We start from the raw sequence: 26,396 nt of genomic DNA, 5'->3' as shown, positions 1-26,396 counted from the left end.
AAGTTGACCACAAAGAGTGCTCTGCTCACAACGCAACTAGTGGAGGAAAGAAACTATTAAAGAAAGTGGAACATGGAGATTTTGATCTTGCAGTCATTCTTAAGGCTAACATTTTTATTTAATCTGTGTCCAGGGTGGTCATATTGATAAGAGCTGGCATAGTGCAGTGTGTACATGAGTGTTTATTCAAATTAGTATGAATATGCTTGTGTGTGTGTGTTTAGAGGGCTCTGCGTTGTTGATGTTGGTGTGAGGGCCATGACAGGCCATAGCGGTGCCCGGTGTGGGTTAAGAAGACTCTGATGTCTATGCCCAATTAAAGCAGACTTGCAGCCCTCTCCGTCCCCTGACACAGGATGGTGCTGCTTTGTACCAGGAGCACACACTCCCAGGGATTCCCTTTAAAAATATCTTCAATCGATGAGTCAATCAAGGAGAGAAAAAAGCTGTCCTCCTCTCTTCAGCTTGAAGCCATGTTGCCAGTTGGCTGTGAGGAGCAGGCAGGAACTGGGAGCGATGCTCATTAATATTTCAGCACCTGACACTTTCAACCAACAGCCTCAACTAGGTCAATGTATATGTAAAAAAGTCAATGAATATCTATTTTGATTTCCCTCTAATTTGGTGTTTGGAAGAGATCACTGTCTACGCAGGTGGCAATCAACTATGCTCTTACTAAAGTGAAGCAAATAAATTGGTGCAGCCCACAGAGAGGACAGAGACGCAGCATCTCCTTACTAACCCAAACAAAAAAAAACTTAACAATAATCAGTTGACAATCTAACTTTTGTAATGACAAACAGCTGTCATAAATGCTCCGTGTCACAATGTCTCCCTGAATTTAAACAAGAAAACAGGCTGCTTCCTTTGTTTAGTTACAACATGGTATGTGAGGCTTTAAGCATGAGAACTCTGGAGCTGGTACAGCCGCCTCCCTACATCTCAACAAAGGGGAGACTACACCTACAGCTTCATTGTCCTTTGCAGGTAGAGCTTAACTTTTTTTTTTTTTACCCCTGCTTAGGCTTTTGTGTACGATTTAGTTTTGTTTTCTCTGAATTTCTGACTTGCCTCTTCATCGTATGTTAAAGCTATCACCTAAGGGGAGTAGAATGCTTTTTTCCTTGTTTTTCTACAGGGATTTGCTGCTTGAAATAGTCAGTCACTCTTTACCTGTAATCTACCTTTTGTCTGTGCTGGCCACCTGAGTAGGGAGAGCATGTTTTTCAGAGCGAGAGAGGGAGAGAGTTTGTGTGTATGTGGGTGTGTTGGAGGGCAAGGTAAGTGAATGTCAAGTAGTGATGATAAGGCCATAAATTAAAATACTATTTAAGAAATGAGTATACTAATAGGTTTATAGTATTGATAACACAAAAACTAAACGCAAAATAATAGAGCAAATTCAGCTGGAAAATGTGATAGTTGCAATGTATTTTAAGTCATTTAGGCTTACACACTCTGGCTCTGTTTTCATTACAGCATCATTTATTGTCTTGTTGAATGACACCTTAACCGGGCTCATGCTTGACTCTCCGGCTTGTGCAAATCATAGTGAGATATCGTCACCTCTTAGTTTCAGTGACACTGGCCCTATTAGGATGGTGTGAAATGAGAGGCACGCTTTATCAAGTCAGCTAAAAGAATTGCCCCATCATCTTCATCCTTCGGCTGCAATAAAGAACAGTAAGCTGTAATTCAGCGGTGAAATGAGAGAGAAGGAGAGATAGTCTTTTGCTGATACAAGCCCACGAAGTAGAAAGGTTTGAATGCCCCTGATAAAAGCTTTCACTTTGGTCAGTTTCAGAATATTAATATTTCAAGAAAGCGCCTCTCACCTGACATAAATATGGTGGGGTGTTTAATAGCTCCCCCCCTCCCAGTGTCTTGTTTGGAAGTTTATCATAGAGAGAGCTTACATGAAGAAGAATCTGGAAAGGTAACATTAATGGGATTAAGGAGAGGTTAAGATCATCCAGCGTGGCTGTTAGAAGGGGATATTAAATATTGATTTATCCCACTGTAATGACCGGGCAGAGGAGTGGTTCTAAGTGCTGCTTACAGATGGATCAATTCATCTTTTCATAAAAAGTGTGTCGAACAGTACAATGCATTCCTCCCTAACCTTTATCACTATGACTCTAGCTCTTTTTCCCTCTCTGGTCATTGACCTAGGAGGACACGGTGTAGATCAGACTCTCTGTTCTACAGTATACAAGCCTTTAACCTGAGGACATGTAAAATATTCATAGATTACAGGAGCGGATTTTCTTTCTAGTCTTTTCATTTGTCTGTTTTTACTATTTCCCATCAGTACAATAAAACCTTTTACAGCCCTACTGCAATTTACCTTTTTGAAATATTTATCTAAAGGTGTTATTGTCTGCGGAGGGCAATTACTTTGTTCCATTATTTACCATATCCTCCTCACCCAGTGGAGGCTTTTACCTAGAATATGCCAGAATGCCTACAGGTCAAATACAGTACATCTCAATCCATTTGAAACCATTTGAATTGTTTCCCTCAATTATGCACTGTAGCTATAACCGGACATGCAGTTTTTTCAGGATCACTGGTGAATAACTATGAAGCATCTGTATCTGTATGTTTTCACTCAGATGGTGAATGCAGAGACTCAAACATTTTTTCATCTGGTCATCAACATTTATGGCCTACTGGTATATATGGCCAGTAGATCAGGGGCCGCTGATAAATATTTGGCTCAGCAGACTTAAATAATATTTTTCAGAGAATTTTGCACAGTGTATTCAAATTAGTTGGACTAAAACCAAACCCATGGTTTTGAAAATTAACTAAATCAATAGGAAAATGTTCAATTTCAGTTCATGTTAATTCAATTTCAGCATCAGCAGACTGTTGCCTCAGTGACAAAAGGGAAAAAAAAGGGGTTTTACTTTTTAATTTCAAATTGTTCAATGTAACTAGTTGAAAAGCTCACCATAGGCCAAGCAGAGAGGAATACATAAAAGTCTTATCACATTTTGGGCCACTGACTGCCTTCACCCAAATATGCAGTTAATTGGCCCTAGGCCATTGGGCAAGCCTTGTTGTTGAACTCTGTATTGCCAGGTATGACACATTTCTACATGGATACATCAATTTCTCTTACTTCAGTTGCGATTGACATTGCATATGCGATGCCCTGGAGGTTGTGTGAGATAAAATATATTCCTCTGCTGACATGTCCCTAACTGGAATCAAAAGGTGAAAGGCCAGTGTATTAACCTATTGAACTGCCCTTTTCTGCCCTGCAACACCTCCTTTCCTCAGTATTGATGACTACAATTGTCCATTTCGCATGTCCCAAAGCTCAGCCTGTAAATATTCAAATGGAGCTTACACTGGTGCTCCACAAAATCCAGACTCCTAACCTATTGGTTATAGTGGTTATACTGGTCTCTCCTCTGTATGTGTGTAATTGTGTGTGCATGTGTGTGCCTGCACGTGTGTGTGTATATGTGATGCCAGGTCTCTATTCAGGCAAAGCCCTCACAAAGACTTTGAATATAATCTTGTCTGGTCTGCAGCCCTGGAAGCAATTTTCTGCTCCTTTTCGACTGCTGTCTTGGAAATTGCAAACCAAGGCGTTTTGGCTGCAATGTAAATCCTTGGCATACAAGGGTTTGCCCATCCAAATTAGATTATGCTCAGCTCCCAGACACTGGCTGTAGCCAGCAAGTGCTATTGTGAAGATTGCTTACATTAATGCTTTGTCCAATTGTCCATGTTTGCCAAAAGAATAAAAATAATGTATGACTCTGGATAATATGTGCATGTGTGTGTGTCTGCGGGCTCCTATCCCAGGTCAGGTCTTTAGCTCTGTCTCGCCTCTTCCGCAGAAAGACATCAAGACTGCATCTTGGTAGGGTCATTTGGCGATGGCGGCTCCATTATTTTCTACAGTTGTCATTTTACATGGTGAATTTCTGGCCAGCTTCTGTTGCTCAGAAATGCTGCTGGCCCCAGTGGCTAAGACCTGTGATGCCGCACTCACCACAAGGCACATACAACAAAGGACTAGGAAAAGAATAGGCCACAAAGGGCCATTTATAGTCTATGGTATTGTTGCAGTAGGAGCATAATGGCTGCAGTGTCCAACAAGTCTTGAGGTTTTGTCCATATGTGAAAGGGGTTTTGGTAATGCCGCAGTTTCTAATGTCCTGCTGTTTGCAACCTGGAGGGTTTGATAAGGTTGGAGATTTCAGCCCAACTTAACATTCCCTGGAGGACCCAGTGAACAGTTCTGGATCATTGAGGATTGGGAACCCGTAAAACTACATGATGTCAACACAAATGATCTCAGCAGTGTGGAGAAAAACTCTGGAACTGAACACTGAGTCAGATATGTGTCACATGGAGATAAAGTGACACATTACAGATAAAATTATGACATTTTCAACAAATCTCATTCTAATTGAAGATGAAACAAAATTGCAATGTTTTGAACTTAACAAAATGGTATGATCTATTAAAGATTATCTCAAAATGTCCCAAAGTAGACACAACAGTATGTAGAAGAAATCAAATTGTTTAGACTAAATGCACATTTCAAATTGGCACTGAAAGGTCACATTTTGTTGGTTTGACTTGTTTTCTTGCCAACAAAAGTAACTCATCTTGAATAATTACAGCATATTCTTTTATTAAAAACAACGATAAACATTAAATTGGCAGAAAGCCCAGAGTAGAGATTCCTCACAATTTTTTAAAACATAGTTTAAGCCCCTAATTTAATTAAAGGCCATTCCTCGATCTGTTTTAAACAAATGAGGTTATGCCCTGGCATTACGAATGGGACTGGAATAGCTGGCCATCTCTGCTCTGTGTGATGGTGAGGACGACTACTATAGAGCAGATGCCAGCCTTTTGTGGCCGCTACTGTTGATTTTGCTGCTGCCTGCATTAGCTTTAGCGAAGGGAGAGCTCTGGGTATAAAGAGAGCGACAGTCTGCATGATACAAACTGTGGGTTATACCGCATGGCTGGATGTACTTAACATTTAAATGGTTCAAAACTAGCAAAAAAACTACTGGAAAGCCGAAGACTTATAAATTACATTGTAACTGGTTACAATAAAAATATAAAACAGATGAGGCGCTGAGCTGTGAGGAGCTGCAGCCATGTTAAAGTGCAGTCTTTGTCTCCATTAGGCCTGAGACAGATTGTTGAGGGGTTTATCCTGAGACCCTCAGAGAGAAGACTCTGAGGGCCACAGACCACAGTGATGACTGACACCTGATACACAAAGCCCGGTATTGTGGTCAGATAGCCATTGCCTTCAACTTGCCATGTACCAGGTGTGTGATATAACCAGTGCCAGTTCAGCACACTATCGCACATAAGTGGCTGTTTAGGGTCCTGCAGCTGTTAAAGGTTCCAATGATGAACATTTCAAACATATGCAATCACATGCTTTTCATCATAAAGGAAACTTGGATGAGATTTTTCTTAGAGTTCAGAGATCTCGGAAAGTAAAGGGGTTATGACTGTCACAGCAAGGGCTAAACATGTAATTAACTCTATATACACTAAGCAGCCAAAAAATAACCAGACTATTATATGACTTTAAGTTGGCAACTGGTTATTTTGGAAGGAGTAAAATGCGTCATGCCTGCCAGCTGCTTGAAAGAAATGTAGCAGTTTTCTCTTCAGATAATCATTCTGATGTCAAAATGTTTTTGGGGGAGAAAACATGCCAACTTCATCCGTCATTGTATCGTCTAGTTTATGTTATTCCATTTTTTCAATATGGAGTCGGTTTATTTTGTTCACAAAATAACACAAAAAAGCGGAATTGGTTAATTACAACAATCATAGCAAAATTAACTAAAGCATGTTTTGTACCTAACCTTGATTTTAGTCATATAATACTCAGCAAGGCCTGGTTTGTCTATTTTCATAATTGTATACAGGACTAAGAAAAGTTTACATCATAGCAGTAAGATGTTTACCACCAAACAGAATAAGTTACATCTGTTGTTATGTGGTAATTAGTTCATTCATTTCTATGATGTTAAATGAAAACTTTAATCCAGAATATAGTGTGTCTAAACCTGACCCAACAAACTGAGTAAACTCCAAAATTGCCCACTAATCTGCACCAGAGTCTACTTTACTCTTCTGTGTATTTTTCTTTCATCTCTATTTGAACAATCCCAGGCCGTATGGCTTTGCCTATAGCCTTGAGCTATTTACAAAGGAGAGAGTGAAGGAGTGTCAGGATCGGCAACTCGTTGCCTAAATATAGGGCAGGAGTAGGCACAATGCACAGGGCCGTCCGCCACCCGCCTCTGCCCAGAATACACCCTGTGGGCAGAGCAGCAGGCCTCCAGCACATGTTCTGCGGTCGGCCAGATTAAAGCTCTCTTTACAGCATTGACAGGGGCTCTTTTGGGTTCCCTCGCCCAAGAAGTTGCAGAGACCTCACTATCTATCCTCTTTCTAGTTCTCTCTCTTCCTCTGTGACTCATGACTAAACAGGACTGGTTCATGACATCACTGGGAAGCTGTGTGCAACTGAACAGAATGCATCTATTACCAAACTTTGTAGACAAAAGACTGCACAGGCAGGGCAGATGAGATTATTGTGGGTGGCAGTTTTCCACTACAGCTCAGAGTGCATTGCTATAATTTTAGTTGTGGGGTGGAGAGCTGCATGCTGAAGTCATTTGAGGGAGGGACCGCTTGTTTGCCAGCGGTCGTGGTCAGAATCGGAGGGGAATAATGTGTACTGTTACATCTTTAGTTTCCTGTCTCTTTATCTTTCTTTTTTCTTTTATCTTCTGTTGTTCCCTTGTACTGTACACCTTTTTAAATCAGCCGCATGCACCCTCTCTTTTCCAGCCTGGATGGCCAGCTTCCCTAGATACTGCATGTCCTTTGCTCCTTCTCTGTGTCAGAGTGATCAGTAAAAATTTAATGACACTATAAAATAATAAAAGTGCCATTAATTTATCACAGCACTTGATGCGTGGGCAGTAAAGACGCATTAGTTCACTGAATATTTTCAAGCCTTAAAACAAAATCCTGATGCTGTGCAGATAATTTATGGCCCTAATTTCAACTCTAATTCTAGTTCACAGATATAAATTACCAAACGTATAACCAATAAGTATATTAAGCTCAGTATATTAAATTTTATGAAAATTTGTGATACCATATTGCACAGATATTCTGATATTAATTAGCATGGCTAACTCAAGGAAGTGATGAATACTGAGTGTACTACTACAACTCCTTTATGTCAAATATGTAAAGTCCTGGCTTTTATTAAGTATATGAACATATTTCTATATAACAAAGAAACACATGATCCTTTTTATGTCGAAGTTACCTCAAAGAATCCCCCAACAAGAGCCTCATTCAGTCTAGTTCCGAGCTGTCTAATGTTCCGATGTTCACTAATCATATGACTTTGTGCGGTGGAGAAAGAAGTTCAACACTGAGCTAGTTATTAATGAAATTCACTGATGGATGGGCCCTGTTCGCTCTCCTTCGTAGCCCAACATGATGCTTAATGATCATGAGTTTATAAAAGGACTTGATTGATCAGGAGGGACCGACGGAGCGCAGAAGAGGGACGAGATGACTACTTTATTACAGACATACAGTACCCGTGAACGCTGTGTCTTCCTAGTGGACTGTCCAAGTAACATCAGAGGCAGCACCATTTCCCATCCAGCTAATCGCACATCAGTCACTTTGTCATCGGGCTGCTAGCTTCTTTCATTAAGAGCAATAATGTTGGCTGGGTGATGAATACAGCTCCGTGCATGTGTTGCTTTACGCAAAATGTGACACCGAGAGAAGCATCATACTCCATCTTCTCTTTACAAAGCATCCTCTTGCCCAGCAGGGACCACTACATATGTCATAATTAGAAAACACTTAAGTAAGCAAAGGGCCGTCAGATAGACAGGCTCTAATCACAGGCCATAAGCAGGTAGTGGTTAATTGTATATCAGAATCACTCAGCTGGCCATAAATAATGACTGCTCCTTCAAGTATGATGGTAAATTGCAGTGCTCTTTCTGTCTCTTTCGCAGTCCTTTCTTTTGAAGAATAGTTCTTGAATAAATAAAAGCATGAGGAAAATCAAAATACTGTGAAAGGCCTCAAATGGATTTGAACTATCTTCATCCTTCATCCTGTCATCTTTTTTAGAAAAAAAAAAGATGTACAAAAGAAAAAAATGACTTTTCTTAATATTCTTTTTTAAAAATGTGCTGTAATTACTGATGGCTGTTGTTGCCCACGTGATTTAATTTGTCAGGAAAGGATATCAAAATCCATCAAATGCAGCCGTAAAAACAAATACTTACAATAGTTTGGTCTGATACATTTTTTAGGAACTTCTGCTGTCAATGGGGGAAGGAAAACTTACCTGTGGGCGAAAAGTGAAAAGTAACAAAATGGTACAATGCATTACAATGAAGGGGCTAAAAGGTTAATGTGTGTGTGTTGGTGTGTGTGCCGGGGGAGCTGTTTGTATTGTGTGGGGACTACCTTAGTATCTCTTCAGACTGAATGTGATAGGCATGTTTAGAAAAGAAAGAGGCAGAGGTCAGTGCAGGCAGTACATCTTTGGCAGAGATTGAACGCTCACCCTGGGAGTAAAACAAATGCTTTTTTTCTGAATGGTGGCAACATGCCTGCTTTTAGTGTCATCCAGGCGAAACCTAGCGGGGGAGAGATTATTTGTATCATGCAGAGTCAAAGTGTCCATCTCCTAGTTGAGTCTTTAGAGAGGAAGACAGCCCTTTGCTAATGCCCTGTGTATTCACTGAGGAAGTAGGTCATTCAACAATGGAGCCAGCAGCAGTCGGCACTCTCCCCTTGCATAATACATTAAGTGTAATGTGCAGCAACTATTCAGAGGCCCCCCGAAAGCTGTTATTTTATTCTGTAAATGCACACGGACATGACATTTAATATTGTCACGGAGCGCTGAATGACAGGGTTTCATTGTGCGTCAAGTACAACATGATGCCAAGTTTAATCTGAGCACAAAGCGACATGACAAACGGGAAAACACGGTGTGTTCTCTAAAGCATGAACTCTGAATAAATGATGGGCGCTGAGCTCTGGGCACTGTAGACTGGAAGGGAGTATGTAAGGAGAAGATTACAGAGGAAAATCTGAGCACTGCAAAGAGGGCCACAGCCCCATTGTGTGCCTCGGATCACAAAGTATCCTTCTGTAAATCTATTTACAGCACCCCTGGCCCTCACTGTCTCTCTGCCTCCTGTCATCCATTATAGCAGCTGCTGAATAGAGAGATGAGAGAGGAAAAAGCTACATCTAGCTCATGTCAAAAGAGCAGCCCTTCAAAAGAACCTCTATTTACCAAAGACACTTTTTCTTTTCAAATTTTCAGATTCCTGATGGGGTTATTTTTACAATTCTATCACTGTACAAACGTGTGTATGTGCTTGTCCGTGTACCTGACTGTTTGTGTTTTCCCTGTAGGAGAGGGCGCATTATGAGAGCATTGGGCACCACCTTGGCAAGCTGGGTGAGGAAGGAAAGATCGGCCACAGAGTTATTGACCTCACCAGGCCAGAGGATCTTGACGGTAAGGCCATATTTGTGTTTTTCTCTTCTAATTTTTCTTTTTTATTAATTGCATATAATTGTAATTGACGACTTGTACATCAGATGATTTTATGCTTTCTCATAATCCACAAATATTCACTAAAAGTTACTGTGAATTCTGTGCTAGTGACTTAACAAAATTGAGTGGATTCTCTATAGACTAAATCTATACTTGAAAAATCTAAAGGAGTTTGTGGCTAAAAAAAGCCTGCAACTCCATATGTCTGGGTGTGTGCAGAAACGTGCGTATGTGTGAGAGAGATGTGGGGGTTGGGGTGAATGCCGTTTGAAATGAGCCGTGGCTCCGAGCTTTTCACAGGTAGGTGAGTGGAGGACAAGGGTGCCTGAGGACAAAGCTGGCTTGTTTCCAAACTCAGGCTCCTGTTGCTGTTGTGCTTGTTTGAGGTCCCAGGCACAGGGGTGTAAATTCGTGTTGCACCAGTGTGACAAAGCGTCATCTCCCTTTGTGGCGCTGGCTCCTACACAGGAGCAGGACGTACCACAGTGAACCAATGTTTGTCTGACATAAATATTTGTGGCAGTTTCCATGGCACTTCAGAGCCAGAGCAAAGAGGAAAATGGTTCTGACTCATCTTTGATGCCTCAAAGACTCTCAGGGCAGAAGGATAGATATTTCTCGGGACAATGTAACCCGTCAACATCTTTAAATAGCATCTTACACACATAGTTCCAATCGGTTATAGAAAGAAATGCTCCTGCATAATTGGTTCACATAGACTTTTACAAAATATATATATTTTTACTCCCCATAAAAAAAAATGTGTTTACAGACTCCAAAGCAAATATCTTCTCACATCACACCCATCGTGAAGATGAGAAACAGAGGTGCATTTAGTGGATTCATTGACATGTTTCCCATGCGAGCCACAGCAGCAGATCCCATCCCACCCGTCTGACTCCTCGGACAGATGTGCTTCCAGTGCTCATTCTCCCAGTGGGAACCTTCTCTCTGTGGCTACTGTGGAGTCGGGACTGAAACAGAGTACACACAAGGGCAGTTGTGTCCTTTTAAGTCCTGCACAGGGCCGAGGGAAAGGCTTGCGCCAGACGCCTCACATCAGTGTTCCCAGTGGTCTATGGATTAGGAGCAAGCAGAGGTTAGAGGAGAGGAGAGGTCCTCTTCCCAGGGGGAAATGGCTGGGAGCCAGGGCAGTGCACATAACTCAAAACACAGTTAGCATTTCTTCTCTTTCGCCACAAATATATCTGTCTGTCTCATTTAGCTTCACCAACAGGAAAACACATACAGCTGAATGATGTGAAGCAGGGTTTTATGATGTGAACCACAAAGTGTTTACTCTTCTGAGAACATGTTTGCTTTTGAAATCCTTGTATTGAGGATTTTCTGCTCCCTGGACCAATCGATGCTCTGCTCCCTGCCATACCTTGATATATAGAAAAATACAGTATTCATCTAATTTCACCTTATTTGTGCACTATTTAGTAACCTCGACAGCTCTCATTTGCTGATTTGCATGTCAAAGGTCATGCAGATGTCAGGGTTATATCCAAGCTAGATTTCAGTAAAAGTCTTTATTAATGTCAAGCTTACATATAACAGTTGTTTAAATGTAATTTAAAAAGACTATATTTCAACATGTACTCAGTCTGCTTCACATAAAAATAGTCATTTTTTTCACCGTAGAAATGTTTTCTTTTTAACCGATATCAGCCAATTTTAACCTAGACATCTGGGTGTCTTTTGACCTGCACATTTCCAGATCAATGCTTACTAAATACTGAATATAGGAGGGAATGTAATTTGAAATCTCACACATTTTTCTCAGTAGTACAGAACACACTGCATTCTGTATACTTTCATGAAAAGGAAAATTACTGGGTGTACCTCCCAGCCCTAACATAGGGTGTGAAAGCCCCTGGGTGTGTAACAGCTTTCCCTCCAGAACAGAGCGGCCACATTGAGTAGAGCCAGTGTACAGCGGCCTCCTGTCATCACAGCAGTTCACAGAAAGCTTTTGGGTTGCTTAAGCTAATATTTGCGAAGCATGCAGCTTCCAAAGTCCTAACGACTTGGGAAAAAAAAGTGGCAAAGGAATGAAAATAGATAGGATTTCCTTCGTTTAACAAAGCCACGAGCCACACGCATGAACCCCCGCAAATTCATTTAGTCTTTTAAGCTGTGAAGAAAACATTACCAAATACCACAAAGGCCTCAGCCCAGCCAGGACCTTTGTTCATTCGCATATGGCAGTATGGAGTTTCTGTGTAGCTGAGGTTCTGTGTTTGTCTAAACCGCCCCCATCACTGAGAGTCCGCAGAGAACAAAGAGGTTGTTGAGAGATGTGTGGAGGCAGGAAACAGAATTAATCTTAACGCCCAGTGTGATAATATCAAGCGTAGAGTGAGAAAAGATGGGGCTTTAGCCAAGCAGCGTCTCTAACAATGTCCTCATGGAATAGGATGAGAAGAACTGTAGTGTTGCATTGTTGTTACATTGAAGGATTCTTTAACATCGGTAGCTTGAAGCTGTTTTGGAGTTTTATTCAAGTTGATTGTTTGAAGAGGTTATGTTGTTGTTTTTCTTCCACTGTGAGGCCGTGGGAATCAAGCTCTGACTTTTATTGCATTTCCTAGAAGAAAGCTTAGATGAGGAGGCTCAGACATAATGATTTAACATGTGACAACAACAATAGAGTAATAGGTCAACACAATCAGTAAGAAAGTTCTGTTTTGAACCAGTAGGACACATTTCTCTGTTTCTGTTTGTGTATGTGTGTGTGTGTGTGTGTGTGTATATCCAGCTAGGATGTTCTGAAAGATTAGACTCCACTTTAAAGCTAAATGCATATGAGAGGGAATCGAGTAGACAAAAGCAAAAACCATAGCCTACATGTTGAAACAGGTTGGTCGTTTGTTCCCAAGTTCCCATATACTCACACTCACACACACTAACACAACACACACACACTAAAGTGCTCCAGATAACTCAAATCATTCTAACTGAAAAAAAAAAAAGGATTGACATGTTATAATAGGGCTTATATCACTTGTAGTTTGTAATGGTTTAATAAGCATGCTATGAGCTGAGGCTAGAACAGGGACACTGAGCGCTGTCTCCTGTCTGTCCATACGCATTAATCTCGCCTGATCCTGCTCTGAGGGAGAGGCTCTATTGTCAGTAGTAAATGCCTTCAGTCAGAGGTGTTAGATTTGATCCCAACAGGGAGGGCTTGGCAGGTTTGCGTGATTGTTGCCTGCTCACTGAGGCTCATCCTCTTGAGCGGATTCCTGGGTGACATTATGTGTCTACCCACAGAACAAAGATGAGTAAAGGAGGAGAAAAGGGGACGGCAGGGGCAGCGCTACCCTCTGGCTTGCTACATGGGACACGAGTCTGAGCCTGCAGCTCACAGGTGTGATAGGCTTTCGGTCCTCACTACATTCTCTCTCTATTTCTCTCCCTTGTTTCTGCTTTGTCCTTATCCACTCTTGCTTCTCCATTTATTATACCCCCAGTCCACACACACAATCATTCTTTCTCACTGTAATTCATGCTGCTCATCTGCAGCGTTTCCAGGAGAGACAAATTAAAAGCGGATTCTCATATTGCTCTGTCACACTTGAGCTGCGGGCCTCATGAATCACAATAAATTCTATTAAGCAGCACTCCCTCTGTTTCGCTCCCTTCCCCTAGCTACCACCCAGGGGGCCTGCCCCTGTCACTGCTAAACATCTGTGTTTATTTACACAATCACACACCTAACTAACTGATTCCTAAATGTCCTGCACCTCCTGAAAAAAAATGTTAATGCTCATTTGCAAAATGTCAGGCCAGTGTCATGATTTTCAATGAAAAGACAGAAACAATGTTGCGGTAAATTGAATGCTGGAGCTTCTAGGGATTTGCTGAGACTGGCTGCTAATGATCAGGATGGCTCTGATTAAGTCATATATATTATAAGGGCTTAATACAGTACAAATGTATCTACCCCTGAAGCCTTACATGGTCTTATATTATAGAAATCCACTTCCCAAAGTCTGTTCTGTAATGCTCGGACTGTAATCAGAGCGATTACAGTGAGAAATGTATTATAGTTTCAGGTCAAAGGTCAAACTCTGTGTAAGCATGTTGGTTTCCGAGAGGTAGTGTTACATCTGAGTCAACTTGATACCTCCATTAGTTCGTTTTTTACAAATCCAGGACCACACCACCTGCCTCAGTACGTGTGGAGATGATGTAACACTTCTGTTTTCATTTCAACGGCTCTCTGTAGCATCAGACAGGCACTTTTCTATGTGCCATCATGTGAGCAAAAAACCATGCCTCATCCGGATTCCCTCCAATGAACCAAGTCACGTGGCTGGTTTCCTGGCTAACTATGGATGTGGCACTGGCTGATGGCAGGCGGTTGTTTTGTCCCCCTCCCTGTAAGAAGCTCACCTCTGCCCGTATGCATGCACACCAGTATATAAATTGCTGAATCAGTGTCAGTGATAGAGTAATGGCACGGGAGGCATCGTAAATTACAGCAAGCGATCCCGGGGCGCAGACACTGGCTGTCGTGTCTGAGTGAGCGCTGCGCTCCTGAGCTAATGAATACCTTCATCTGGCCCCGGCAGTCAGCAGATTGCCCCGCGTTGATGGATACTGTCAGCCCTCCGCCACACCACATTTCATTGCACAATAAACATGGTTGTCAAAACCAAACAAAGTGAAATCAATTCATCCTGTACAGTGAGTGCATGCTAAATGAAATTAACGTACTGTAGGGTTCGGTGGCAGCAAAGGTAGTGTATTATTTCTGAATTCATGATGGCTTTAGGGCCGATAGACTTCTAGGAGGCAGACCAAGAGATGGTACCCGCAGAGTTCAAAAGTGTCAATGAAAATACCTCTAACGTGTTCTGATTTAGTATTTTTGTGTGTCCTGTATGTGAGATCCTGTAAGTGTCAGACTGTGCAAACAAATGTTTTTTTTCAGATTAGGTTTTTTGCATATTAGCATAAAAAAAAAGGAGACAAAAAAATCCCTTGTCAAAATATATGATTCAATAATTGGTGATAATATAATAATAAAGATATACATTTATGGCATACGATTTTAGGATTTTAAAATATATTTTAGGGTAATTATGAATACAAAAATATAAAATATTTGATCGTAAAAAGGTGGCTTCCCCCCCCCAAAAAATAAGAATGTCATTTTTTTTGTTATATATATATTTTTGGTATATTTGCTGAAGACAGAAACATGAACAAATTAATCATATTATTGTGACTCTTGAGTTCCATTTGCAAAGAGCTGAATCCTTTGGGCAGGAACTAGTGTAGAGCCACAATGTGAGAACTAGTTTTCACTGGTTTCCCATATGACAGCAATCATAAATGTGGCTGTTTGATTGTTAAACGTGTTCTGGTGAAAATTGATTTTGGTGGCTTTTGTACTGAAAGAAACAGGTTTCCTTGTGGGCAGCGGGATCTCAAACATTCTCTGTGAGCAGAAACCAAACTTCCACTGCACCTCCATCACTCTTATACTGGAGGTGGTTGTGAGCTCATTCAATACAGCATCTGTGTGTGTTTGTGTGTATTGCCCCTCACTACTTGTCTTCTATAATACATTTGAAAAAAGACGCACTTTTCCAAAGTGACAACACTATTCTCTCAATTACTTGAGGCTGAAATGCTGCAGCAGCATCTTCAGTGATTGGAGCAAAGCGAAGTTTCTGTGGATTTGAAATTAATGTCTCTGCACAGCCCTCCATTACTCATTAAGAGTTTGATTTTGTTTATCAACTGAAATAATAATAGAAATCAAACCCCAGGTAACGTGTGCCAAGGCTGCTTGTGGAATGGTCTAATGAGAAGGCTTCACATGTGGATGATGAAATATGCATGAGTCATCCCAAGCTTTCTTTTCCAGATTTGAGATCATTAAAGATGTATCGTAGCATATGGAAGGCTTTTTTTGTCTTATTTTTCAAGCCTTGTTTATCAACATGTTTTTGTTTGTTTAAATATTCATACTGCTTTTATTTAATTCTTTCACATCTCACATTTAAAAGGAAGCAAATGCGCATGCAAACAGAAATCATTATCAGCCTGATGTACAGTTTAATACTGAGAGAAACTCTCTTATGCTGATTGTGAATGCCCTGATTGAGAAACAGCACTTTGCAGAATAGGCACAGTCTTTCATCGCAAATGTGGAGCGAAAAGAGAGAGAGTGAGAAAAAGACAGAAGGAAAGAGAGAGAGTAAAGCAGGAAGGAGAGCAGGAAGATTGGCGTGCTTGAATTTATTTTGTGCATTTATGTGTTAAAATGTACATTTTTCATAGACTCAAGTCCTATATTTGTTATTTATGTTTGTACTCTCTCACTTTTTATGGAAACTATGAATGTCAAATTGAAATGTATGTGACTTAGTAAAGTGTGAACACTTGCAGACAAAATATTTTACTGCCAAGTCCAAGGTCTACCTTTTTTGGTTTTGGATAGACCTTAATATAAGTTAAAGAGCGTAGCTCCCCCTTAAACTGACATTGTTTTTGCTTTTATAGCATATAAAATACAAGTCTGTCAGGTCAGGTATTCCACTCAATATGAAATAGACCCCCTCTAAGAGGACGTGCAGCCCAGAAGTCATCTAAAACCATGTTCATGATGAGGACAGTAGATGAAGGAAAGTTTGAAAATGGTTAGTCATTTCATCAATGTCACTGGTCGCTAACCCAGGGAAGTAAATGGCTCTGCAGATAAACCTTAACCCTATTATTGTTGGCCAACAGGAGGCGCTGGATCTACTGAGGCGCGAGTCTTCAGGGAAGCCAGAGGAAGGAACAACAACGAGCCCCACATTAAAAGGCCAATGAATGCATTCATGGTGTGGGCCAAAGATGAGCGGCGCAAGATCCTCCAGGCCTTCCCCGACATGCACAACTCCAACATAAGCAAGATTTTGGGTAAGACCTTTTAATTCAAGTACAAGTCAGTCAAGCAAATATTTTAAGGTACTGCTCTCTTAAGACAAGGGCTCTGTAACTGCTTTTGAAAGCCACCAGAAAGGGACAGAACAATGATCTTTTAAAGGCTTCTGTGTTTTAATAACCAAGTTAAAAAATCACATAGTATCACTTCATCTGCACTTATGTCAGCAGCAAATTAAACCAACAGCGTTATTTATTATCATTTCACAATTTCCATTCTGCCTCTGTCCGTCTCACCCTCCAGCTGAACTGAAGCACCTAACTCACTGATAAACGTGCAGTGTTTACAACCAATTATTAAAAACAGAAATTCTTTCATGACACACGGTAGAGGCGGTGAACCTGCTTTTTGTGATTTCGTTAATCAATCTGAATGGTTTGTTACACCTTCCAGACTCACCAAGCGTACAGTTGATTTGACAAAGTAGCTTGCATCTGAAGGAGGAGGCTGTGTTATCTCATAGGCCACCGTGCATCAGGTCACCACGGCATACGGATGGATTTATAGCCCATCACTACCATAAGTGTTTGTCATGAAAAATGACGGGGGCTAAATGGGTCTTGTCCCCTTAGCATTGGAGTCCATACATCAGAGCTGTTAAAAGTGCTGTCATCCAGTACCTAGTAGGACACTTCACAGAGCTGCAGTATTTACTGCACTAGCCTGTTGTTTCTTACTGTTTGACAAAGCATGCCTCTCGTCTCAGATTATCTGCTATCAAGAGGTTGGTGTGGAACAAACAATAAATCATGATTTTGCCAGAAAATGGCTACTCTTATAACGTACAGTACAGTGTTAAAGTAGGTTTTGGCCAAATGTGGTAAAATTGATATTTTTGACTCTAAATAGTTACATAATTGATCATTTTAATCACTATCATTTATTAAAATAGATTTTTAATTTTCCCGCTTGTGCTGAATCTGTAGGTTCCCGGTGGAAGTCCATGACTAACCAGGACAAGCAGCCATTCTATGAGGAGCAGGCCCGTCTGAGTAAGCAACACCTAGAGAAGTACCCAAACTACAAGTACAAGCCACGGCCTAAGAGGACCTGCATTATCGACGGAAAAAAACTCCGCATTGGAGAGTACAAGCAGATGATGCGATCACGGCGACAAGAGATGAGGCAGTTCTTCACTGTGGGGTAGGTGCGCTGACACATATCTTACTAACTGACCACACCAACATGCAGAAAATCCAAAAACATAACAAGGGAATGTTAGCTTTTAGCCTCCTTAGAGCTTCTCTTAATACATCATTTCTAAAGGTGAGTGTTGAGTTAACCTCTACTGTATTGGTTTTAAGACAAGGGTCTGACATGAACATTAAAATAGTGTTTTTTCAATAGCTGTGATTTAATCATTTAGACAATAGCAGTCAGCCAATGGAGCCTGAAGTGCAGACATTATTACAGGATATAAGCTTTAAGTATAGACTTACAGAAGCCTGGAGGGCAGCACACTGAAGCTTAACACTTTAATTTACTGTGTGTGGTTAGCAGGAGAACCCTTCTCCAGGTGTTCCCATGTCAGTCATAAGATCCAACGGCTGGAGTATCAATCATCCAGCGCAACAGCAGACAAGAGCAGCGCTAACCACGTATTGGTTTTATGTCACCAATAAACTGGGTAGTGTTTCTGAACAGCTCAAGACAGGAGCTGTCAGGAGAACCTCTCTTTTCCAAAATCATTTTCACAGAGCTGCTGGCTTAAAGCTGACTGCTGTGGGAAACCAACCATTTTAGTGCAAAGAAAAATATAAATGATACATATATGAAATCTAAAGCTAGAACAACAAAAAGAACAGAGATATATGTTTTATTTTATTTTACTTTGAAAATAGAATTCGTATTAAAAGTAAGTCAAGTGTGTAATATCTTGTTTTTTTTCTTCTCTTTCTCATACATCCAGACAGCCACCACAGATTCCCATCACCACCACCGCCAGTATGGTCTATCCCGGGGCCATCACCATGGCAACCACCACACCCTCACCTCAGATGACATCAGAGTGCTCGAGTGCCTCAGCGAGTCCCGAGCCATCCATTCCTGTCATTCAGAGCACCTACAACATGAAGCTAGAGCCCAATACCATGGCAAACAACAGTGTGCCGGTCAATGGTGAGGATGAGATGGACATGTACGAGGATTTTGAGGATGAGCCCAAATCAGACTATAGTAGTGAAAATGACACACAAGAGCCAGTCAGTGCCAACTGAGATCTCTTTAATGGAAAAGGCCAACGCCGACGCAGACACAACACTCATACAGGAGGATGCCCAGAGGGCTGGTCTGATCTGAGGGAGTGAAAGAGCAAAATAGAACAAAACGACACCACAAAGGTTAAAACATGTAAAATAAATAAATAACGATGTATCATTTAGGAGCCAGCATGCAGATGTGGCTTCATCAGAATCAAAAGCTATTTGGTCTTAAGTGTTTCAGTGTGTAAAACAGTTTGGTTGTGGTTATTTAGATTTTTTTTTTTTATCTCATTGTTTATTTTTTCATTGTGATCATGGACATTTACACAATTGGGTCGTAGAACAAAAGACAGAACTTGAAATTGAACATTTGATATGGATCTATAATTCTTCCAGTCATTTACCTTGTTTTCTTCTTCAATTAGATGATTTTGATATATATTGCATAACTGTTCAAGATGGGGATAATATTCTCACTCAGGTATAGTGTGCCAGCCAACAGCTTGTGAATGTTTATAATCAATAATTAATTATTAGTATTATCAGTACAAAATATTTCAAAATTCATACAGAGTGATTCCAACTTATTACAGAGGGGAAATTACACATTATTATTATTATTATTATTGATATTATTATTATTAGTAGCAGTAGTATTGTTTTGTTGTTATTTTTATTACACAAACTGCATAATTTAGTGCAGAAGTGCCAAACATTTCAAGTTGTTTCTAAAATCTGTAAAATCTTTTGGAAGCGGCTTCGTGAGTCTTGGACAATCTCTTGATCCCTTAATACAGCTTCATTATCCAGACTTTCTTTAATTCACCCTAACAGAATAAAACAAATGAAACTCAGGAACTTGGAGGCAGCAGGCTCTGCAGGAGGTTACATGTTTGGGAGTGGTAGCTTGTAAAGCTAGCTGTTCTCCAGGGAGCCCAATGCAGTGATCATCAATGAAAGCGGCCAGCCCTTTCATTTCCTCATCCCGGTCCACGCAGAGCACCGTGGCATCCTTAACTTATTTCCAGCACTGCAACCCATTCTGAATCACCAAGTTCTTAATCACAGTGATTGTAATCAGGCCAGAATGCGAAAGGGCCAAAGGCCTCCAATCTGTGGGATTGGAACAGCAGCGAAAGGCAGCTTTGGGGGCATTACAATCTCAAATTGATGTTGTACAATGTTTAGCTACTGTACGTTCTGTTAAAGGCTTAAGCCCCATTTGGACGGCGAGTTTAAAGTCTTACGTCTTAGAACTTCATTTTTTCCAATCTTAATTCTTTTTAGACATTGTAAATCTTAAATTGACACTAAGAAGTCTTAAAGCGGAGCACGGTCATCGGGTTGATGCAATGAGTTGATTACTGCCGTAGTCTTAAGAGGAGTGACAGTTTATGAGGATATTTATAAACTGAGAGAAAGGCTAAAATCATATGTTTGTTTCTTAAATTACCTCGTCATATACACATGACAGGGGTAACTTAAAACACAGATTTTTGCATGAGTGCACTTATACAAATCTTACTCTGTCACCCTTGAGCCTTATGTTTTTGTTTTTTTAATAATCTTATCAGCTTTCGGAATGCACGGAACGCTTGCATTTTAGACAGGAAATCACGCAACGACACAATCGAGGGGTGAAAAGTCTCTGTCCTTGTTTCAGCTAAAAAGCTGACAATGGTGACCTTCTGGAGACTGTAGCTAGATAAAGCAAGGCCCTGATGTTGAGACTCAGATCCTCTTTGCAGGGCAGAAGGTCTAAGTGGCTTCCCTCCCTGCCATGCCCTGCTCTGACCCCTGCCCGTGGTAACCTCAGCACCCAGGGGGCGCCATCTGGCTCAGAGAAGGAGAAAACACCAGGGAGGAATGGGAAACAATAAAAATGGGGTTTGTGTCCCTCATTGTGCTCTCCTTCAAAGTGCTGGTAGTAAGGCCTCAACAGGGCTCCCACCCTGGCCCAATCACCAAGCACTGGCGAGCAGATGGAACAAGTACATCAAGCTGTGGGGGATTATTAAAATGACTGACGACTGGGTATCATCTGAAATACAGCATTATTAATGCATGACTCCTGCTATTCCCCTCCCTTGCCCTTGAACCTGTCCATTTCAGAAAGAGCTCAGAGCTTTTTGAAGGATCTGAATGGCTGGTCACTGGCTTTAACTGGTCAAGATCCCCACTGCTGGTCACTGCATTTTTCTCCTAGCTCTAATTGGTACAGATGGCTCTATATATCTCTTACTCACTCATATCTTCTGTACACTTATTGTCAACTATATCAGTGCTGGCTTACGTTGTTTCTACTTTTTGGAAGCATTTATATTCTTAAAGTCTTGTAGGTTTTTTATCCAGGCCATTCATAATTCCTGTTTAATTTTCTTTTCCATCACATCTTTTCTACATTGTTCTCATTTTGAGGTACAAAACATTTAAGGATGCTCGCCCACAAACAAAGCCAAGTGGATTTCCCTCCAAGTCAAACTGTTTGGAATTTTCAAGCTGTTTGCTCCTGTTGCTGGTGGTTAGATCGATTTGTATGTGATTGTAAATATTTTCATGACCATGCCACACATGCTTTAGTTGGCTGGTAGTTAAAGAGGACTCTTCATGGAACTGAAACTTGACTGTGCTTGTATAGCAAAAAAAAAAAGAAAAAAATGAGAAAAAAATGACAAGAACTCACAAGGAGACAATGTTTCATAAGTGTTATAAGCACTGGATATAAATTGTATTTTTATCAATTCTGATTAATGTGAAGCTGTTTGAGGGAAAAAAAAAACACCATGAATGAACAAAAATCTCCAGTTGGACTCAAGTGGGTTTGCGCTCACAGTTGCCAGATTTGAGTCATTTTCTTGTCTACTTATTTTGTTTATTTATGCAAAGACTCATGTGATGAATGAACACTTTGTTTAAGCTTCAGGGCTGCCTAGGGGAGAGACTCAGCACAAGAAAGTGAGCAGAAAATTCAACAGCAGGCTCAGTTGGCCGTCATACACCAGACTTCAGTGCATTGTATATTGTATTTGAAATTGTAGAGTATCAACATATTGTATTTATTATCAGCCACTGCTGGCTCTAAAATTGTCAGTAAAACAACAACACGGACAATCAGAGAAATAGAAAAAAAAAACATGTTTGATGAATTTGAGCTAAAAAAATGTTTTCAGTGAATTCACCATCTCATTTAGATTTTATTGTAAATATAACATAGGAAATATATTTTTGTTCATTAGTGAAGTATAAGTTATGTATTTGGCAATTTTTTTTTTATGTTTTATTTTTGTACGTGGTTTCATGTTTTTAAAACCTGACAAGTCACCGTACCTCATGTAGATGCTGATTTCTTTCTGCCTATTGGAAGAGAGCAGTATCGGACTTGAGACAGAGTGAAGCACCTCACTTGCCAATTTTTTTGTTTCTTCCCTGGACTATTCAAAGAACCAATCAAAATGAAATCTGCTCATTAGACTTGTTTAAATACAATGGTCATTACAAGTACGGTACTCATTTAAGCAAAACGCACTTGAGGTAAAATAATTATACAATAATTAGTTTCCGATCATGATACAATCTATGTGCTATGCTGTATATCCTTACTTATGTGTTTTTGGTTATAACGGCACTCATAGTATGTGGCAAATTCCTTACAAGAAGCTGATACCATCCAAACAATCTGCATGCATCTGGCTTGCATTTACATAACAACAATAAACAAGAGTGATTTTTCATGAATGATTGTTTCAAACACAAGAGATGTTTTTAGATTTTGAAAAAGGTGGGAGCGTGCAAATATTTATTTGTTTAATGTGGCAAAATGCACCAACATGGTGCATTCTTCACACTTTATTCTCTCCTTGTCATTTTATTGTATGTTGCTGATTTTTAATGAACATGGTCACGACTATCCAGCCATCTGCAAATGTAGCCCTCATAATTGTTTTCTCTCAATCCACTTGCAATGGTTTGAACAGACAACTGAAGACAAAAGCCTGTATGCTGTTCCAACATTACTTACTGTAATTTAATTTTTTTTTCTGTCTGAACTTTGTGATGTATATGGTGAGAATGTTCTCTGTGTTAATTTAATCAGCACAATTCACTGACATGCTGGACTGACATGCTAGCTGCTGTTCAGAAGTGTAAAATTTGTTCTTCAGGGCAACATTTATAGTTGTCTTTGGTACTTTGCTTTTTAGAGTTGTCTCTCAAGCAACACTGTGTGTGGCTCTTCTATCACTGGAGCCATTTTGAAATTGCTGGCAGCCTGATACAATTTTCTTCGTAGATTTTTTTTCCCTGGCAGGTACCTAGGCCCATGGCAAGTATTGTTTGGGTGTAGAGAAAATGAAATACATAGTGTCTGTTGCTGCTTTAAAAAAAAAGTTTATGTCTGAATATGTAAATAGTTTATCATAATATCTTGTACAGTCCAATGTAAAGTTTTTAATTCAACTTAAAAAAAATGTTTGCCATCACATTTGTGTTCACATTCTTCTTTATACAGTACAAAAGATTGATTATTTGCTAGGGGTATTATTGCTAAAATGAAAAAAAAAAAAAAAAAAAGAAAATGTTATGAATTTTTTTTAATGTTTGTTTTGTTTTGCTTGGCTTCAAAGTGTACACCAGCAAGTCTTTGGTTTCCATGTGCAGTATTGACGTGAGGTGAACTTAAGGTGAATAATTTTACAGTGGTGTGTGTGGAGAGCTGTCTCCTAGGCTTTGGTAGTATTAATACACTATATCAAGTAAAAACAAAACAATGAGTGACACATTTGGGTGCATCTAGGCACCATAGAGATGTGTATACTGTATATGATTAAATTATCCCCACAGGATCAATTCAGGCATTATAATGTAACATCATTTTCTGTATGTCTCAGTCCATTGTAAAAATGCAACAGTGGGATGACTAACTGCCTGTTTAAACTCATTTACCTCAAGAATCCCTCCTTTTCTGTATAAGAAACAGAAATTGTGTTACAGAAAACTTCTCCCATCACTCCATCTTTTGTACTGCTGTTGACACTTACAAATTAAAGAGACCTTTTGTTTTAAGATTTGACTAATTATTTTCACTGTGGAAGCATTCATAATGTTATTTCCTGTTTCCTGTGTTTTCTGCTGTGTGAGAAAACAGACCTTGGAAAAATATAAATCAAATGGTGCAGGCATATTTTAGTACATTTTGAGATGTTTACCCATCACATACATGGTAGCTAAAAGTCCGTTGCTCAATATTATAAATCACTACAGTTTCCTTTCTTTGTCATGTTAGTGTAAATAGATCACTATTTAACTATTATAAAAAAACATTTTGATTAATGAAAACTTTGTATTATTATATCACAAGAAGTAATTCGTACATGTACAGGTCAGTTATGCCTATAACATCTGATATAGATATCTATAGTTGTCTAAAAAGCAAACAAAAGGTAAGATTTACCATTAAATGATGTATTGAATGTTAGTGTTTATTTAGAAAAATTATAATTTTAAGGTAATGAATATACCTATTTACAGTATAAATGAAGATCAATGATACGCTTTTGATAATATAATATAATATGTGCAAATGTTGCTGGAGGACTATACATACTGAATTTAATAAAAATCTGAATAGAAAGATGTTGCTTCTATCATTACCTGCGTTAGACTTTCTTTGCCATGTTTCCAAGGCCTTATGTTTACATTTTATGGCACCCTGAAAGAGGCATGTGTATCATGAATACTTTACTTTAACATCAGTGAAACACTTAACATATTCCTAAATTTGATTTCTGTACTATCGGTTGCCTGTTAGTACAATCTGATCGTAAACTAAATGTCTCATTTGATCAACCACTAAGCTTGATGCCAGAATACAAGCTTTTTCTATCTTTTGTGGAGAGAGAGAGTCATCTGGTGATTTATTGTAGCCTGACTTATCAACAAAAGTACATATTTGTACCTGATGGTGCATGACGTTAGTCGTAGCTTCAATATTTTCAACTTTATTTCCGTCTATTAGTCACAGTGCCAGCATATGAACAACTTCAAACCAATATGTTTGACCATGGGTCTACAAAAGACAGTGTAACTTGAAATGTATACCATATGCAAACAAAAGTGTGTGAAGATATGTGCAGACAAGATAGTATTAACAGAATTATGAGTGCATTCCGCTGTCTGTGTAGCCTATGTGCTTGGACTATATCTACTCCTACTTGCTTTATCTCTGTAGCTAGCTGCAGCAGCCTGTTTAAGGCTACTTGAGCAATTTGCGGGTCATTTCTGATGTCAATGGATATCAAAAGAACTAGTGTTTTTGAATGATAGCCTATTAAACTTGTTTTACTAATTCAACCTATGAGAGGCAAAAAGTGGTGAGATTTGAGTCATGAGTTGCTGAATTAAATGAATGCACCTATACCATAATCTGTGGTTTAATTAAACTGAAAACTTGTGAAAGCCACACCAGGCACTTGATTTAACCTTAACAAAACGTAACAGTGCTGAGAGAATCGCACATTAAAAAAACGGTAAATTGAGGGTGTCCTCGGCGTGTTCCCGTATGACTAACGCTGCGCATGCTCAGAAGCTCACTGCACGCTTGGATGGAACTATGAGTCACATTTTGCGATAAAATAAATGAACATGTCTTTTGAGCAAAGCTAAATTTGTGGATTTTGTCTAGATGCATATTGATGAATGTAGCAACAGGTAAGAACTTGAATTCATGCCACGGAGCAGTGTGAACGGTGAATTGTGTGAACCGTCACACACACAGATACTGAAAAATTTTCACCAAAGGGAGAGAGAAAGAAATGAACAATTAGAAACTACAAGAGGTTGCATACTATGTCCATTAGAGCAGTGGTTCTCAAATGGGGGTACGTGTACCCCTGGGGGTACGTGAAGGCACTCCAGGGGGTACGTGAGATTTTTAAAAAATACATTTAAAATTAGCATCCATTCAAAAATCCTTTAAAAATTGTTATTTATTAAATATTCAATAAAATATAAGTGTAAGTTCATAAACTGAATGTAATGCAACAATGCAATCGTCGGTGTTGACAGTTTAATAAATCAGACACTGATGGCAGAGCGCTTAGTATTACATCTTTTTTTCAACCAAGGGGGTACTTGGCTGAAAAAAGTATTTCACAGGGGGTACATCACTGAAAAAAGGTTGAGAACCACTTCATTAGAGAAAAGGAGAACACCAGTTTGAAATGGAGACAGTGACATAGGGACGGGCATGAATGAGCAGGCAGTAAGAGATGTATGTAGAGGGTTGTGGCAAATGTACTTATGATTATATTTGAATACATCATAACGTTATAATTGTCCTTTGCCCAATACTAATTTTCCCTGGACAGAGCCTTAACGCGTCGTAATGTTACTGAACCAGAAGCGCTGCTGACACCGTCCTGTCAGTTTTAACATGTATTGGTGGTTTACATTGTAACATTATCAGAGATTGACAACTAGAAAAGCTTAAATGCCGATGTCCTGGTCGCATATTTGAAAAATATAAAATTGGCAGATAACGATCTTCAGGAAACTTATTTCCTTATTTCACACTGTGATGGTTAAGGTTAAACTGTTTAATTAATCCCCAGTTCAC

At 39.7% G+C, this 26,396-nt stretch overlaps 1 protein-coding gene across 6 annotated transcripts in view; it reads left to right on the top strand.

Annotated features, from left to right (window-relative positions):
- sox6 (SRY-box transcription factor 6) overlaps nucleotides 1-19,380 on the top strand; it is a 125,617-nt gene extending 106,237 nt beyond the window's left edge. For all 6 annotated transcript variants that reach the window (XM_054609657.1, XM_054609648.1, XM_054609640.1 and 3 more), the window contains 4 exons: nucleotides 9,487-9,592; nucleotides 16,385-16,558; nucleotides 17,510-17,726; nucleotides 18,493-19,380. In XM_054609657.1, the coding sequence (XP_054465632.1) occupies nucleotides 9,487-9,592; nucleotides 16,385-16,558; nucleotides 17,510-17,726; nucleotides 18,493-18,799 (804 nt within the window). In that variant the 3' untranslated portion in view covers nucleotides 18,800-19,380. The remainder of the gene's footprint in view (nucleotides 1-9,486; nucleotides 9,593-16,384; nucleotides 16,559-17,509; nucleotides 17,727-18,492) is intronic.
- The last annotated feature ends 7,016 nt before the right edge of the window (nucleotides 19,381-26,396 follow it).

This window comes from Anoplopoma fimbria, chromosome 2, assembly GCF_027596085.1.
Source record: "Anoplopoma fimbria isolate UVic2021 breed Golden Eagle Sablefish chromosome 2, Afim_UVic_2022, whole genome shotgun sequence".
NCBI lineage: Eukaryota > Metazoa > Chordata > Actinopteri > Perciformes > Anoplopomatidae > Anoplopoma > Anoplopoma fimbria.
This window is presented reverse-complemented; position numbering and strand designations above follow the sequence as displayed.